Source organism: Protopterus annectens, chromosome 8.part0, assembly GCF_019279795.1.
Source record: "Protopterus annectens isolate FY-2018-M chromosome 8.part0, PAN1.0, whole genome shotgun sequence".
NCBI lineage: Eukaryota > Metazoa > Chordata > Ceratodontiformes > Protopteridae > Protopterus > Protopterus annectens.
In genome coordinates, this window is record NC_056741.1 from 1,518,302,917 (window position 1) to 1,518,318,361 (window position 15,445).

At 39.1% G+C, this 15,445-nt stretch overlaps 1 protein-coding gene across 1 annotated transcript in view; it reads right to left on the minus strand.

Moving 5' to 3' along the window:
* The window catches only part of KIRREL3 (kirre like nephrin family adhesion molecule 3), a 2,095,651-nt gene that overhangs the window by 656,309 nt on the left and 1,423,897 nt on the right, over positions 1-15,445 (minus strand). The window contains exon 6 of the mRNA XM_044081102.1: positions 12,822-12,927. Within this exon, the coding sequence (XP_043937037.1) occupies positions 12,822-12,927 (106 nt within the window). The remainder of the gene's footprint in view (positions 1-12,821; positions 12,928-15,445) is intronic.

Genomic DNA, 15,445 nt, shown 5'->3' on the forward strand with positions numbered 1-15,445 from the left:
ATATATATATATAGGTTCATAGGTTCATAGGTTCATACTAGGCTATCTGCCCGAGGGCATTTACAAGCCTAGCCCATAGTTTTGTGGCTTACGCCACCCCTTTAGTATGGGGAACTATACCCATTATTTTGCTGTGCCTCTGTTGAGCAGTGACACTGAGGTAATCCCTGGGGTATATCTGCGATCTCCCATCCATTGGTCAAGATTTCTCTTGAACAAGGCCAGCGAGGTGCTCTGCCTCACATATACCGGGATTTTATTCCACAGCATAGGGAGTCTTTGGGTGATGAATCTATCCCTCCAGCACGTCCTATTAATAGCCGTGTCGAGGTTTAAGTCTCCCGCCCTTGTGGCTCTGACGGATCTAGATTTTTTGAGGTGAAGCATATTCATCAAATCTGGGTTTGACATGGCCTTGTATGTTAGGCAAAGGTCACCTGTGAGCAAGCGGTAAGCGACTGAATAGAGCTGGAGTTCTTTCAGTCGGGCAGCATAGGACAGATGTTTGAGACCCTTTATCCTTTTGGTGAGGAACTTTTGTGGCCTCTCCAGCTGCTGCAAGTGTCGGGTCAGATACATTCCGAATGGGGTATTGTACTCAATCATTGGTCTGATGAGTGATGAGTATAGGGAGACTATGACCTCCCTTGATCTAGATGAGAATCCCTTCATGATAAGGTGGGCAATGTAGAAGGTCTTCCTAACTACTTTAGCTACATGGGTGTCGAATGACAGACTACTATCAACCTGGGTCCCCAGGTCCCTGATAACTTCTTCTGTACTCAGTGGATTGCCACCTATTTGGTAGCTAGGGGTAACCTTGTTTTTCCCGAAGGGTATGACTATGCATTTCTTGGAATTTAACTTTAGGCCATGGCTCTGGCACCAGTTATCCATTTCTGTGAGACCCTTCTGAAGGATATCTGTGTCAGATGTGTTTTCTACTATGGCCCAGTTTGCAGTCATCTGCAAACTTTGTCAGCCATAACCCTCCTGTGTTTGCTTGTACTTGGAAAAGTAGATGCCAAACAAGAGTGGGCCCAGGACTGAGCCCTGTGGTACACCACTTGTGACAGGCTTTGAGTCTGACATGGCGCCAGCAACTCTGACCCTGTGGGTTCTGTCACTCAGCCAGTTTGCAACCCATCTTGTGATGTATGGGTTAACATTTAAGCTGATGAGTTTTCAATGATACCCGAGTGGGGTATTGTATCAAAGGCCTTCGCCAGATCAAGGTAGGCTGTATGGACTGCCTTTCCCTCATCAATGGCTTTGGTGACTGTTTCAAAAAGTCAACCAAGTTTAGAAGGCATGATCTGCCTTTGACAAAGCCAAACTGGGATGGATCCAAAGTCTGCAAATTCCCTATGTCTTTATTTATGAGGTCCATTATGATCCTCTCCATGGCTTTGCAGATAAGGCTTGTCAAGCTAATGGGCGGTAATTTCCAGGGTCGGTGGAGGCACCGCCTTTGTGAAGTGGGACCACAGTTGCAGTGCGCCACTCCTGGAGTGCGTATCCAGAGGTAAGACTATGATTAAACAGCTGTCCTAGCTGTGGGTTTAATTCCTCGTTGAGTTCGTGGAGCACACAGCCGGGGACACCATCAGGTCCCATGGATGCTGTGTTTTTGCTTTGGAGAGAGCAGTTCTCACTTGGGCGTTGGAGATGTTTGGGGGCTGCAATCGCTTGGTATAGATATCTCTCCTTTTGGGGAGGGGAGAAGTTTGCACTGAACCTGTCAGCCAGTATGTTGGCAATGTCTGTAGGATCAGTAATCTTCACATCATTTTGAACTAGTTCTGAGCATATCTGGGAGTTTCCTCCCAGGTTTCTAACATAGCTAAAGAAGGCCTTATGATTGTCTTTTGAGTCTTTAGCTATTTTTCTCTCAAAATTTGCTTTGGATGATTTTATGAGAGCTCTTAGTTTTTACTTATAGTGATCAAGGGTGTCTTACCTTTTAAGGATTTTGCTCTATCTTGTAGTAGCTTCCTCCTTTTGTTGTAGAATTTGTTTATGGCTGGGGTCCACCAGAGTGGACGCTTGCCTTTGGTACAAAGAGTCTTTGTTTTGCTTGGGATTGCCTTATCCATGCAGTCCTGCAGGTGCTGGTAGAAGGCATTTGTAAGTGATTCAGCGGCTTGAGTACTGTTTTCCGTCGGCTCGGGGGCCTTAAAGGAGACCACACTAGTCTTTAGAAGTGTGAAGTCGGCTTTCGAGAAGTTCTTTACTGTGGTCTTTTTTATTTCAGGTGGGGGGGGGATGAGGACCTCCAGCGAGATTAGTTTGTGATCTGATCTCACCAGTGAGGGTATACTTCGGTGTTGAACATTGTGCTCCCATGTTCGTGATGATGAGATCAAGTATGTTTTCTCCTCTTGTGGGGATGGTGACTAGTTGTTCCATGGCATTTGAGTTTATGAATTCCAGGAACTTTTGGGCTAGGGTGTTTGGGCTTGAGTAGTGTTCCCAGTCTATATTAGGGTAATTGAAGTCACCTAGTATGATGGTGTTTGGTGATACATTTATCCCCTCTAGTGTTTTCAGGAAGGCCATGTGAGGTTCCTGAGTTTGTGAGGGTGGCCTGTAACATGCTACAATTTGCAGTATATATATATATTTATTTATTTATTTATTTTACATTTGTTAACCGGGCTAGTCTAGCTGGATATATTTCCATTTTCAGTAGAGGCCCGGGGAGAAAAGCTAGACATAGACATATAGATATATGTGCATGTATGTGTGTGTGAGTGTGCATGTATTTATTTGTGAGTATGGCTATGTTTTTGTACAGAAATGTATTTTTATATGCATGCAGGGAGGAATTAGTACTCCATGTCAGCTGATAAAGTTAGAGTATATCCAGTACCATATCTTCTGAAACACATTGATAAGGCAAATTTTCAGCTGTAATTTGTCAGTTTTCCCTGCTAGTACATACATAGATGTTAGACAGTATCAGTGGCAGCTGCTGACTTCAAATTAAAGGGGGGCTGCAGGAGAGCAGGAGACAGCTGAATCGGTGGGGCCAATGTGAAGAGGTGGGGCCAACTAGAAAGGGGTGGAGCTATGCTCAAAACACAACAACTGGTACTTTAATTAAATACGCTGCCCTGGGTGCCAGACCATCATTACGAGAGTCCAAGCAAGACAAAATGAAGTGTAAAAGAAAAAAATATTTCAATGCATTGGCTACATGACACCTTACTTAATATCTAGATGGAAACACAAAGGTTGTGAGGCATGAAAAAAATAAATTACTTTTTAAATACAATAATGGAATGCCAGTCAAAATCAGCTCTAGTTATAATTTATATTCAGTTTTATAAAATTACCAAGTAACTTGCTGAAAGTAGCAATCTCTGTGATACCCCCACTTGTAAAAATGTTTCTTATCCAAAAAAAGACCAGCTGCCTAACAACAACTATCTACTTGTTTCATGGGGAAGACATGATCAAAGTAAAAAATGAACAGCAAACAAGAAACAAGTTCAAGATAAAGTGCTTAAAGGATTACTGCACAAGTTATGGACCACACATCATAGATTGGCATTCTGTTTAGTTTACGGGTAAAGCCTGCAAAGATGACTGCAAGTCTCCAACAAATGTAATGAGCTTCTGAAAATACTGTAATCCTGTCCTTTATTCCAAACACTGTTATATGCATTTCAATACCTAAGGCTTATACATTATCTAATTATGTAAATATTCTCTGCATGGCAACATGAAAAAGGCTTTCAATGTTGGTAATTCTTTAACAGTATGCTTATTAAAGCTTTCTTTCATCTTACAATCTCTGACAAGCTTACCTGATGGTCATTAAAGCATTGCTACTTAAACAGAGAGCAACAGGGCACTGCAACAGCATGCATTTTCTGAATAAAAGAAGCATAAATCAACAGTATAAAAATATGACAGAAAACCAGAACATTCTGCAAAATCAAGCACAGGTGAAAAGACATGGTTGTACTTGTGGTCTACTTTGGATGGGGGAATACTCTGCACACTTATGCTGCATAACTGCTCCTTGCCTTGCTTAGACACATCCAGAGCCACTATAGTTGGGAGTGGGGTGCAACAAGTATGTCACAATTTGAAATGTCTCTGGCTGATGTTGATGGCTGTGACACTCATACCTCTCAACCCTCAGAGCAAGAAATATGGACAAAGCCATACATAGAAGTGGGACACAGGCCCAAAAATAAGAACAATTTTTAAATATAATAGAATAGTAGTAGGTCTTGCATTAGTATGAATTTTCTGAAGGGTATGAAATCTGAATCTCAAATGTCTGCCATTATTTTCTAACTTCAGTCTTTAATGATTTGCTACTAATTTGCCAGAAAACCACAATTTTATTAAAAACGGACCAAAAATGTGATGCAAAAATATACAATTGCCACACAATACAGCTGGGAATCTGTCAAAGAAGGGACACCTTTTTAATATTAGTACTGTTAACTTGAGCAGCTGACAAAATAAGAGCATCTATTCTACATGCATTTCTGAAATAAAAGTAATCTATAACTCTGATCATATAATTGTAAACCCTCCACGTTTTCTTCCAAAATTGCCATTTTGTGGAGGGATTATTAGGGGGAGAGCAACATTTTGAGCCAAAATTGGGGACAGTTGAGAGGTTTGGATAGTCCTAATTCTATAAAGCCATTTATTTGCATGTACCTCTCAACCTCTTAATGCAGGAAATCTGGACAAGGCCAAATATATTGGGGGAACATGCAAACAGTACTAAAAATTGCTCTTGTATAAACTTAAGACAGTTGATAGAATAACAGGTCTTGCTTTAGCATGCATTTTTTCTGTAGGTTATGACGTCTGAAACTCAATGTCTGTCATTATTTAGTGACTTCATTTCTAAATGATTTGCCAGAAAACCACACATTTTATGAAGAAATGATTTGCCAGAAAACCACAAATTTTATGAAGAAGCAAAAATCTATTCATTCTGCAAAAATCTGGACAGTTGAGAGGTATAGTTCAGCCAGGGCTGTCTTTGAGTTTGCTGCCCTTCCCCCTCACAAAATCATGGTCGAATGGAGCCTCCCCCTTGCAGCCATTCTAATGTCCCATTCCTTGGTTATTTCACCCCATTTACCATAAACACTGTAATGTCCATACTGCTTTACTTCTGTGATGATTTGGATTTCATTTGAACATTTTATTTTGCATTTTACAGCACAAACACTAATAGATATCTGCTAAACAAAGCAATGCAGTCTCACAATGAAATCAGACTTAGCATTAAAACTTTTCTGCCGTTGAAACTCACATTCATTGAAACAGCATTGAAACCGACATTCAAAGAAAATGCATTTTGCCAGTGGCAGATAAAGATTAACTTTGGGCTGTTTTCAAAACATATGCCCCTTGTACACAAAACATACACATGCTGTTTGATACACATTCCTGATTGTATTAAATTATATTCCTTGTACAATACAGTGCAGTTGTTAGAGGGTATTTTAAATGTATTGTTTTGAACATTTTTCCAGTAAACAATGAAACAAAATGCATGCACCAGTAATGACAAAACTGCCCAGTTCAGAACATTTCCATCATAAAAGTCTACTCAAACTTCTACTGTCCACCAGTATCAGTAAATATGCACAATCTCTGAAGAAGTAAAAGTCATTTAAATAATTCCACATTAAAGAAATCTGTAACTAATGAAGATGTTGCTGCTAGCCAGTATTTATCACTTGTTTACTTTCTGTAATTGTTTTCTATCATGCTTAATCTTTCTGTAGTGACACAGCGCACACACACACACACACACACACACACACACACACACACACACACACACACACACACACACACACACACACACTGGACCACATCAATGAAAATGATAGACAAAACACAGAAGGGTTCAATCTCAAACAGTATGTATTTTTTTCAGGGGAAATTACCCCTTTGGTTCCCACAATGTGTGTGGGGTAAGTCTCCTACACCATTGAATTTATACATACCAACTCCAGAATGGCAGAAACACAAATAAGGGAGAAATCTCTGAATACAAAAGAATCACACCTAGCACACATATAGAAAGTAAAGTGGCAATGATTTTCAGTGGTAAGAGTTGTTCGTGTTTTAGTCTTTAGCATTTTGTAACTTTAGCACCTGATACTTGGGGAAGTTTAACTTGGCACCCTGTAGGGAAGCCATAGATATATATAAAATCTTTCATTTCCTCAACAAAAACAAATATCGACAGGCAAAATGCAATTCACAGTATGTTGACAATGTGAATGTCGACCACTACTACGCAGAGCGAAATCCAACATGAAGTGACCTAGGCAGCTGCCTTGGCCCTGTCATGCAAAAAAAAAATAATAAAAAGGAAACATTTCCGCTCTTACAAATTAATTTAAAGAAACAATAACTTTCTTCTTGGTGTCCAACCTCACTAAGACTAAAACTTTCTGCTCAGCATTTCCTCCTTGGCATGTGTGCAGCAGTTCCTTTCACTGGCTGCAGGCATGCATGTAGTAGACTAGGAAAGCGGTGCTTAAGCACAAATGAGAGATCAAAGATTAATTTATTTCAAGAACAGCTGCTATTTATTTATTTTGCATATCTGAATTATGGAAATATGGAGCACACTTTTCTAGTTGCTTAGAATGATGACATGCGCGCACGCGCACACACACACACACACACACACACACACACACACACACACACACACACACACCCTAGTTCAGTCTACCCGAATTAGTTGCAATTGAATTTGTTCCAATCTGCAAGCTCCACATAGTACATCCAGCAGTCTCTTCAGCCCGCGCAAGCTAATGGCGTTACCCACGAGATAATGGAAGGTTTTCAGTTGGTTTCTCAGCTTGCTCGTTCCCAGCAAGAGTAGGCTGGAAGCCCCAGCCTGTCAACCATGCAGTCCAGTGTTGTTTTGTTCTGCAGTCGTCATCACTGCACAGACTTCTGGGCTGCAGGGCAGAGATGCCTTTCTCCCTTATCCGGACTGCCTGGTAGAGCAGTCTGGAGTTCTGTGAGTATGAGGAGAGCAGTCTGGAGTTCTGTGAGTATGAGGAGAGCAGTCTGGAGTTCTGTAAGTATGAGGAGAGCAGTCTGGAGTTCAGCACGCATACCAGGAGAGCAGTCTGGCGTTCAGCACGCATGCGTGGAGTTCATGATTTTTGTTTTATTTTCTTTTTCTTCCAGGACTCATGATTTATGTTCTTCTTCTTTCTACAGGTGGGGCGGGGCTGCAGTCCTGCAATCCTATAGCACAAGCTGCCCCTGGACAGTATTAAAACCTCAGATCAGGTTATGGAACAATACCAGTAGTTCTCATTTAGGCAGGAGTTTTTAATTCATTAAGTGGCTGTTATGTAACTCTTATGTGAATATATTAAACTCAGCATTTTGGGTAATGCCCTCTTGCCAGTTGCAAGTATATTCATGTCATCCAGGCCAGGCAAAACAGGGAAAGATTCACTCATCCTCAAACCACATGTCCCATCATTGGGCAGTATGCAATTGGCCAGAAATTCCAATCCTATCAGATATTTTATAATACTATTTAATGAAACATATTGGATCAAAAATTAAAAGTCCTGAGCAGGAGTCAGCTACTGGAAAAAACACATTTCTGTTTTTCTGCATACAGTCTTTGGTAAAAGACAAAGAGTAAACTCAGGTTTGTTTGGTTCCCACATTAAGCATACTAAATTTTCAGGAAGACATGCCAGCAATTAGTATCTAAGGCAAGCACACATATGTCCACTATGGCTCAAGTTGTTAAAGTGGCAGAGAAGTGGTCGAGTAATATACAAAAGGATAGAAAAGGAAGGGTCACAGCTGGTGACAATGATCATACAGGCGCAGCAACACTGACAAGCCATCAGTTATCAACTGAGACAACAGATGGAGCAACAGTGACAGTTATTTCTGATGAGAAGACACCTGTCACCATTGATAGAATACATGCAGCCTAAAACAAGGCAGACAGCTCTGTGAAGCATGCAGGAAGGATTCCAACCATATCAGAGGGTGGCTGGCACAGCACCTAGACAGGAAGAAAGCATTTCTCCTTCTGGTGCCATACAGAAAAAAATGACATGATGTCATTGGAATTGCTTGTATAAGGAAAGCAAAATAAAGTAACAGAGAAACTGTAGAAATCTTTCTAGTGTTAAATAAAGATGAAAATCCTAAATGCCATGCCACTTAGATGTCCTGAATTTGATTGTAAAGTTTACTACAGCTGAACAATTATTTCTAGTGACAAAAAATGGGATTTTTACAAATTTTCTGATATATATATATATATAAATATACTTCTTGGATGTAACAATGCTGACAATGTTGTTCTATTAAAGGAATAGTATAAAACTAGCCTAACAAACAAAGGATGAAATGATGTGAACTGAAAACATATGAATTTGCCTAACCATACGTCTCATCCTCCAGACTAAGTGAGAAAAAGGGGTGGGGGGCAAATGCCCAAAATCAGAGACAAATTTTAAATATTGATCACTAAGAAAGTTGCTAAAACAAAGGGCATACATTTTCTAAAAGATCTGAAGACTGAAACTGAAATGCCTGTCATTATTGTCTGAATACTATCTTCAATGATTTACCAGAAAAACACAAATTTTATGAGGAATCGACAAAAATATGATGCAAAAATATGTACAATTGAGAAGTATGAGAAGAACCAATTAATGTTAATACAATCAAATCCAATATTGTGACTGAAAGAGAAGTTAAGTTGTAAGTACTAGTACATTTGGCCAGCCTTCTTAGACTTTAAGAAGGCTTTTCCACCCTCCTGTATATGCAAGTGCCAAAAACCCTGGAGTAGCTGATATAGGATCTTGAGTGAGAAACCTGGTTGAAGTGGTTTTGGTTATGTTGCAGGGTACAGCACAAGGGCCTGCTGCGAGGAAGATGACTTCTGAAATAAGGGAATTGACTCCTGGAGTACAGCAGATGCCCTCAGTCAGTTTTCTTCAGTTAATTTCTTTCAGAAATACTAGAGAGCAACATGACATATCAGTGATGACCTACAGATTAGTGCTGAGGTAAAGGATAGGAGACAAAACTCTGAAGAAGGATTTAAAAAGGCTGACCAATGGTCAAAAAGGTCGCAGCTGAGGTTCAATGAAGGCAAATGCAAAGTACTTGGTTTGGGGCAAAATATCTCTGATACGAAGTATCAGTAAAAACTAGAACTGATGATACCAATGCAGGAAAATGATCTGTATTTTTTTTTTTGGCTACACCTGACATGGACTAACAGAAGCAGAGTGGGATGACCATGCACAAAATCAAGCAGAATGCTGAGGTGTATATTTCAGAAGCAAAAACATAGCTTTTTGTGCCTGCAGGCTTCCTGAGCAGACCACACCTTGAATTGGATGTACATAGCTGGCACCAATAAAAAGCAAAGTGGCATCAATTTGTTGAAAGGACTCCAGAGAAGTTTACATGGTCCATGGGATGGAAGGGAAAGGATATGATCAGCAGACAAAGGAGCTGGACCTCTTCTCACTAGTCAGCAGAAAGGTTAGTGATTCGGTTACACAAATTACAACAGGAAAATATGAAAGGGCCATCATAAATAGGAAAGAGGGTGTGGAGGAGGGAACACAGACATTAGACGGTAGACAGCTACTGCCCCCTGCATCTGTAAGACTAATCAATTTGGAGATGGTTGTCTACCTTGGACTACCAGAAATGGTGGTAGAGTTTGAAATTAATGATGCATCCAAAATTGTAGTGCACTTAAAGGCCAGATTAAACAAGATAATTGTCTTTTTCTCTGTTGTTAAACAGATTTAAAACACAGGCTGGGATTCAGAAAGGCTTACCATGAGGAATTATTACCACAATCATTTTCCCACTTACAGTAAGCTTTCCAATTCTTAGACTGCCCTATCACTGAGGTTTTCTGTTAGCGGAGACCTCAGCATGGAGCGTGGTCTCACTGGCAGAGATGCATTCCACTGTGGCAATTCAAGGGAGGGGCTAATGTTAATTATCCATGTGCTCAACCCAGAAAATGAACCTGTTATCCATTTATACTGCACAATGATTCAGATAATCACTCAGCAGGGTAAAATTTCACAGCTGGAAGAAAACTGAACACTGTCAAAAGATGGAGGTCAACACATTAATCCCTATGGAAGTAGTTGTGGTGCAGGTAATTTCAGCACAGATGTTGGAGAGTGTTAGTGAATGTGTGTGTGTGTGTGTGTGTGTGTGTGTGTGTGTGTGTGTGTGTGTGTGTGTGTGTGTGTGTGTGTGTGTGTGTGGAGGTATGTGTAAGTGTGTCTGCAGGAGCCCAAATGAAGTGGCACAAATGTGTGTGCATGTGTGTGTCCATTGGGTGGTGACACTAGGGGATTAGGTAGGGATTTGAGAATCTGGATGTATGTATGTTGGAGCATTTAGACAGAATAATGGATGAGTGTTCATATGACTGTGACCAGTATGGAAAAGACTTATTTGTTAATGGACAAATGTGTGTGAAGGGGGGAGAGAGACTCTATATATATATATATATATATATATATATATATATATATATATATATATATATATATATTGTGGGTGTGAGTAGGGGATGCCTTTGTCAATGTGATGCAAGGACCACTAGGGAAAATGCTATCACTTTCAGGTCTGATAGTGCTAGTGTTAGCCAGAGTGCAATTCAGAGAGATGCTAATGAAGCGATAGTGAGGACTTTGTACTCCAGCTACAGCTCATTTTCTCACTGTTGCAACAATCGACCTACCTGTAGTAGGCAATTTCTATGAGAAGTAAGGATATTTCTGAGTTCTAGCATTTAACTTATCTGAAAAAAAAAAACTGAGTATATTCAGTAAAATTAACTCAGAGCAATTTTAAGTTATACCATGTAGATTTGCATCTAGCTGGGAAGTATTTTTGCACTATTTAGCATACCTTCCAGTGGAAAATGTAAATATTTACAAGATGAAAGTGCCGATAAGGCTAATAAGGCATAATACATCTCTTGTGTTGTTTTCAGTGGCAGGACTGTGAGTATCGGTACCACCATCTGAATTAACCACTTCTATATACTCTAATATGCAAGCAATAAAGCCCTCCAGGGAGGGCATTATCAATGAATTAATGCCCACCTAGGAGTCTTGTGAAGCCTGATACCATTAGCAGAGGATCTTACCACCAGTGGAAGAGTATTTCCTTGATAATGCCCACCCTGGATGGAATTATTACACTTTTAGAGTAAAATGCCTGTCAAATTACTGTGAACTTTTTTATTACATTTTATCTGATTTAAAATAGTTCCTCTCCTTAATATTTCAGACTTGCTGCACCATATATAAATGGTGACAGGGGAAATATTTTACATCTAAAATGCAAGTTATAAGTATTTACATAGACAGCACGTGTACACGCAGGTGCACACACACACACACACACACACACGTGCCCAACAGTTAAAGCCATTTTGTTGACTGAATATACCTCAGATATCTCATTGTGATCAAATGAACAGGAAAAAAATCATACATTACCTCTTGTCTGTCCCTGAATTTGCAGAATGTCACTGATTTTGTTGCATAATTTGCTTTGTCCATCACAGAATGTTTGATTTGCTGGTGAATCACTGTGGATTACAGTCATTCTATAATGCTAGACATTACAGTTTCATACTCCTTTTTGTTAGGTAATGCTTGTAATGGAATGCTTGCTGCAGTGCAAATAAGATAAGTAATATGCACCGTCTTTGCCTCTGTCCTGCTCACTTTCTGTGTCAGTCTGTCATTCCCCTCCTTCCCCACACACAGACTAACTCACATTCCCCATTATGTTTTTTCTTTGTTTACTTTTTTTATATTAACACCGTATTAGAAAAGGTTCATTCTCCATTAGGGTAGTGGTGTGCATTTTTCCCATTCTCTAATGGCCTTATATGCCAGCAGGGTCATCTTATTATCTGACCTGCAAGTTATCAATGACATTATCAGATGATGACATATGAATCAGTTCTTGGAATAGAACCCTATGCAACCAAACAAATCGCTGGAGCTTTCCACCATGAACAATGGCCTTAAGCTTCCTCTTACAAAACAACACACTTTAACACTTTCTTTGCATTATTTACCTGCTCTTTTATTTTGGTGTTTTGCAATAATGCTTCCTAGGACCTACAGCCATAGCTTAGCATATTCTTTGATGAATTATGTATGCTCATACACATTCCTTGAATGTTATTGCTTTGCAGCCTGTCACAGAAGAAACAGTAGTTTGACATGTGGAAGTAATACTTTAATTAATGATTTTTAAAACCAAGTACACACATTCAGGGTTTGAAAGCAAGCATGACTGCACAGGTAAGTATATATCATTTTTCACTGACCAGAACTGAGCTTTTCTTCTTCTTCTTCTTTCTAACTGTACAGAAAGTCTGGTTAATAAATCCACAACTTGACAATGCTTTATTGCTCTGTTAACTTACTAACTTTGCTGAGTTTGATCATAAAATATAACTTCCATGTGTGTTTACTACTCTGAAAACTGCAGTATATATGTATTTTCATCTACATTCTTCAGGTCCGGATATGTCAAAGTATATGCATTTTTACTGGTTATATGTTCTTTGAAATGCTGTTCTCCACATCTAATCTAGTACCTCTAAAAATGATCATCTTTACAAGTACTGGAGGTGGCACTGTTACTCAGAGTTGAGGACCCAGCTCTGTGCTCTGTGTTATGCTGATCTTGAGAACATGTGTACAATAAATAGGCAGCTATTCTTATACACTCAAACTAACAACATAACTTACCTGTATTGAGTGACCACAGGGTTAGCCTTTGCAGAGCAGTAAAATTTCACAGGATTGTCTTCTAAGACAGGCTGAGGCTCCACAGACAGATTAACTAAGGGAGGATCTGAAAGAAAAAGAAACATATGACTCATTTTATGTTCTTTACTGCATATGTTCGGTGTCCAGTTGAATGTACATAATGATTAAGCAATCCATTCTTAAACCATGGACACCAGACCTCAGCAGTTTTATAGTCTAGCTTTTATTTAAGTATTTAGGTTTTATGAGTTTTATAAGCCTAACATTTCTTTGTCTTACTATGTCAATATTCAGAGTTAAATAGTTTGCCATGCCTGGCTTAACTGAATTCAACATGAAACTATGTGAGCCTTGTCCCCAGGTACCCTTCCCCTATTGTTTTAAGAATATTAAAACAACCAGCAGTGGTTTTAAACTGTTTACGATTGCTATTTTTACATAATATGTGAAGCAGCAGCAAATTATTTTTTTGACTAAGAACCAGTGAAGAAGTCTAGCAGGTTATACATCATGCAGCTCAAATAATGCCTAACTTACCAAAGATACAGGGATGGATATTAATTTCTCACCTAATATCTGTGTGTGTGTTGGGCTGGGGTGGGTGCAATGCAGTATAAAACAGGCAGAGAAGAAAAAGTGAAATTTATGATGAAGAACGAAGACGGATACAAACTGAACTCATGTTTAACTGTCCAAGACACTGGAAAAATAGTCTGTGAGATACAACCAAATAATTACCTTTCTGCTGACATTAGAGTAGCACTGTCTACACTGAGGTGAGCAAACAGTATTCACAAGTGTATACATACATAGAGCTAGACAATGACAGACCTGCAGATCTATTCAGAACCCAACCACTCTGTTATCAAGCTGGACCAGATCACACCGCAGTACCGGCCCAAGAAAGCATCACGTGGAACCTGCACATTGCATGCAGCATGTGCCCACCTCAATATCTTTCTGAATCTACACATGCATCTAGCACCTACCCACCTCCAGCATCATGTTGAACCTTCACATATACCCAGCACCTGCCTTCCCTAGTATCACACAGAACCTGCACATGCACCCAGCACCTGCCTTCCCTGGCATCATGTTGAACCTGGACATTCATCCAGCACTTGTACTCTAGAGTTTAAATTGTCTCTACACAAAACAGCCACTAACAATATTTAATAATAAATAATAAAAACACAAGACAATACTTCTTACTACACAGTGCTAGTCAAGAGTTCAGAGATCACAGAGAAATACTTAAAATAATACAGTAGCAAAAGTTCTGACATCACAGAAAAAACAAAGTAGTCTAATCTTCCTATTTCCTAGCAATATCTAAGAGAAAACGCAGTTTAATAAACTTACATATAGAACAAGACAGTGCTGTGATGTTGGATGTCTTCAAGACAAATGCTCTAATGCTTTGATTCTCTCTCCTTAAATTGATAACACAGTACCACTGATTCATTTCAGATTATATCGTTTCTTTCTGGTTCCCAGGATAACAGAACTCAGAGGTTAATGGCCTCTTTGATCTTGCAGCTTGTCAGGAACCAGAGCAATAAAAGAAATTATGCATACAAATTCTAGCCATTAACTCTGGCTTCAAAACAATAGGCAGAATTCCTTCATCCAGACATATCGGCTCCAAATTTTGACATCAAAGAATTGAATTGTCAGCTTTGTTACAGCAGAGTGCACTGTTGTTACATTTTTTCAGTTCAATATCCGATGCAGTATTTTCACATTTAAGAGAACATGCCTGTGGCTTACATTAATATTTATAAATGACAGAATTATCTACAAAATTCTATCTGGCTAGGCTGGCAGCCTTCACCTACCTTTACAAGAACAATAATTTTAAATGTTCAAAAATAATACAAAAAATAGATACAATTTTAACAGTTATACCAATTTAGACAAAATGTTAAAACATTTGTTAAGAATAGATGCAACTTTTAACGCATTTAAGGAAAAACAGGCATCATTTTCCAAGTGAAAGCCAGTAAACCTATCTAGTTAGGGAAGAAGTTTAAGAAAGTCTAATAGCGCCAAGGCTACTTGTTAAAAAAAAAAAACAGACAATCATTGTTATTTTGGAAATGAAGAGAATTACCTAAACGGAAATTAAAAAGGACTACTTATTAACTGTAAATCATTACAGGACAATGAATCATGATGCAACTTTCATAGGCTTTTTCAATAATTTCTCCCTTAATTTTTGCCAAGATAATATGAAAACTATGCAGTCTCAACATACATATAAAATGCAGTGATTCGGATTTATCAATTCATTTTCTTTCCAACCCATCTCAGCTAATATCATAAATTAAATACTAAAACAAATTCCCAACTTTGCCATGTCTGTGGTAAGTGTTTCCTTCTTCCTGTTTTTGCAGGCTTGTTTCACTTCTGTCTCTATTCCACAGTCCTATATATATTTTGTGCTTCTCCGCTATATGATGATCTCCTTGGGAACATGTCAACTGAACGACAGTGATCCCAGTGAAGGCAAGATGTTGCAGACAAATTTGCAGAAATTAAATCAGAAACAGTGAATTACTTCATGTTTCTCAACTGTTTTGGAACCTCAGAACTGACATATC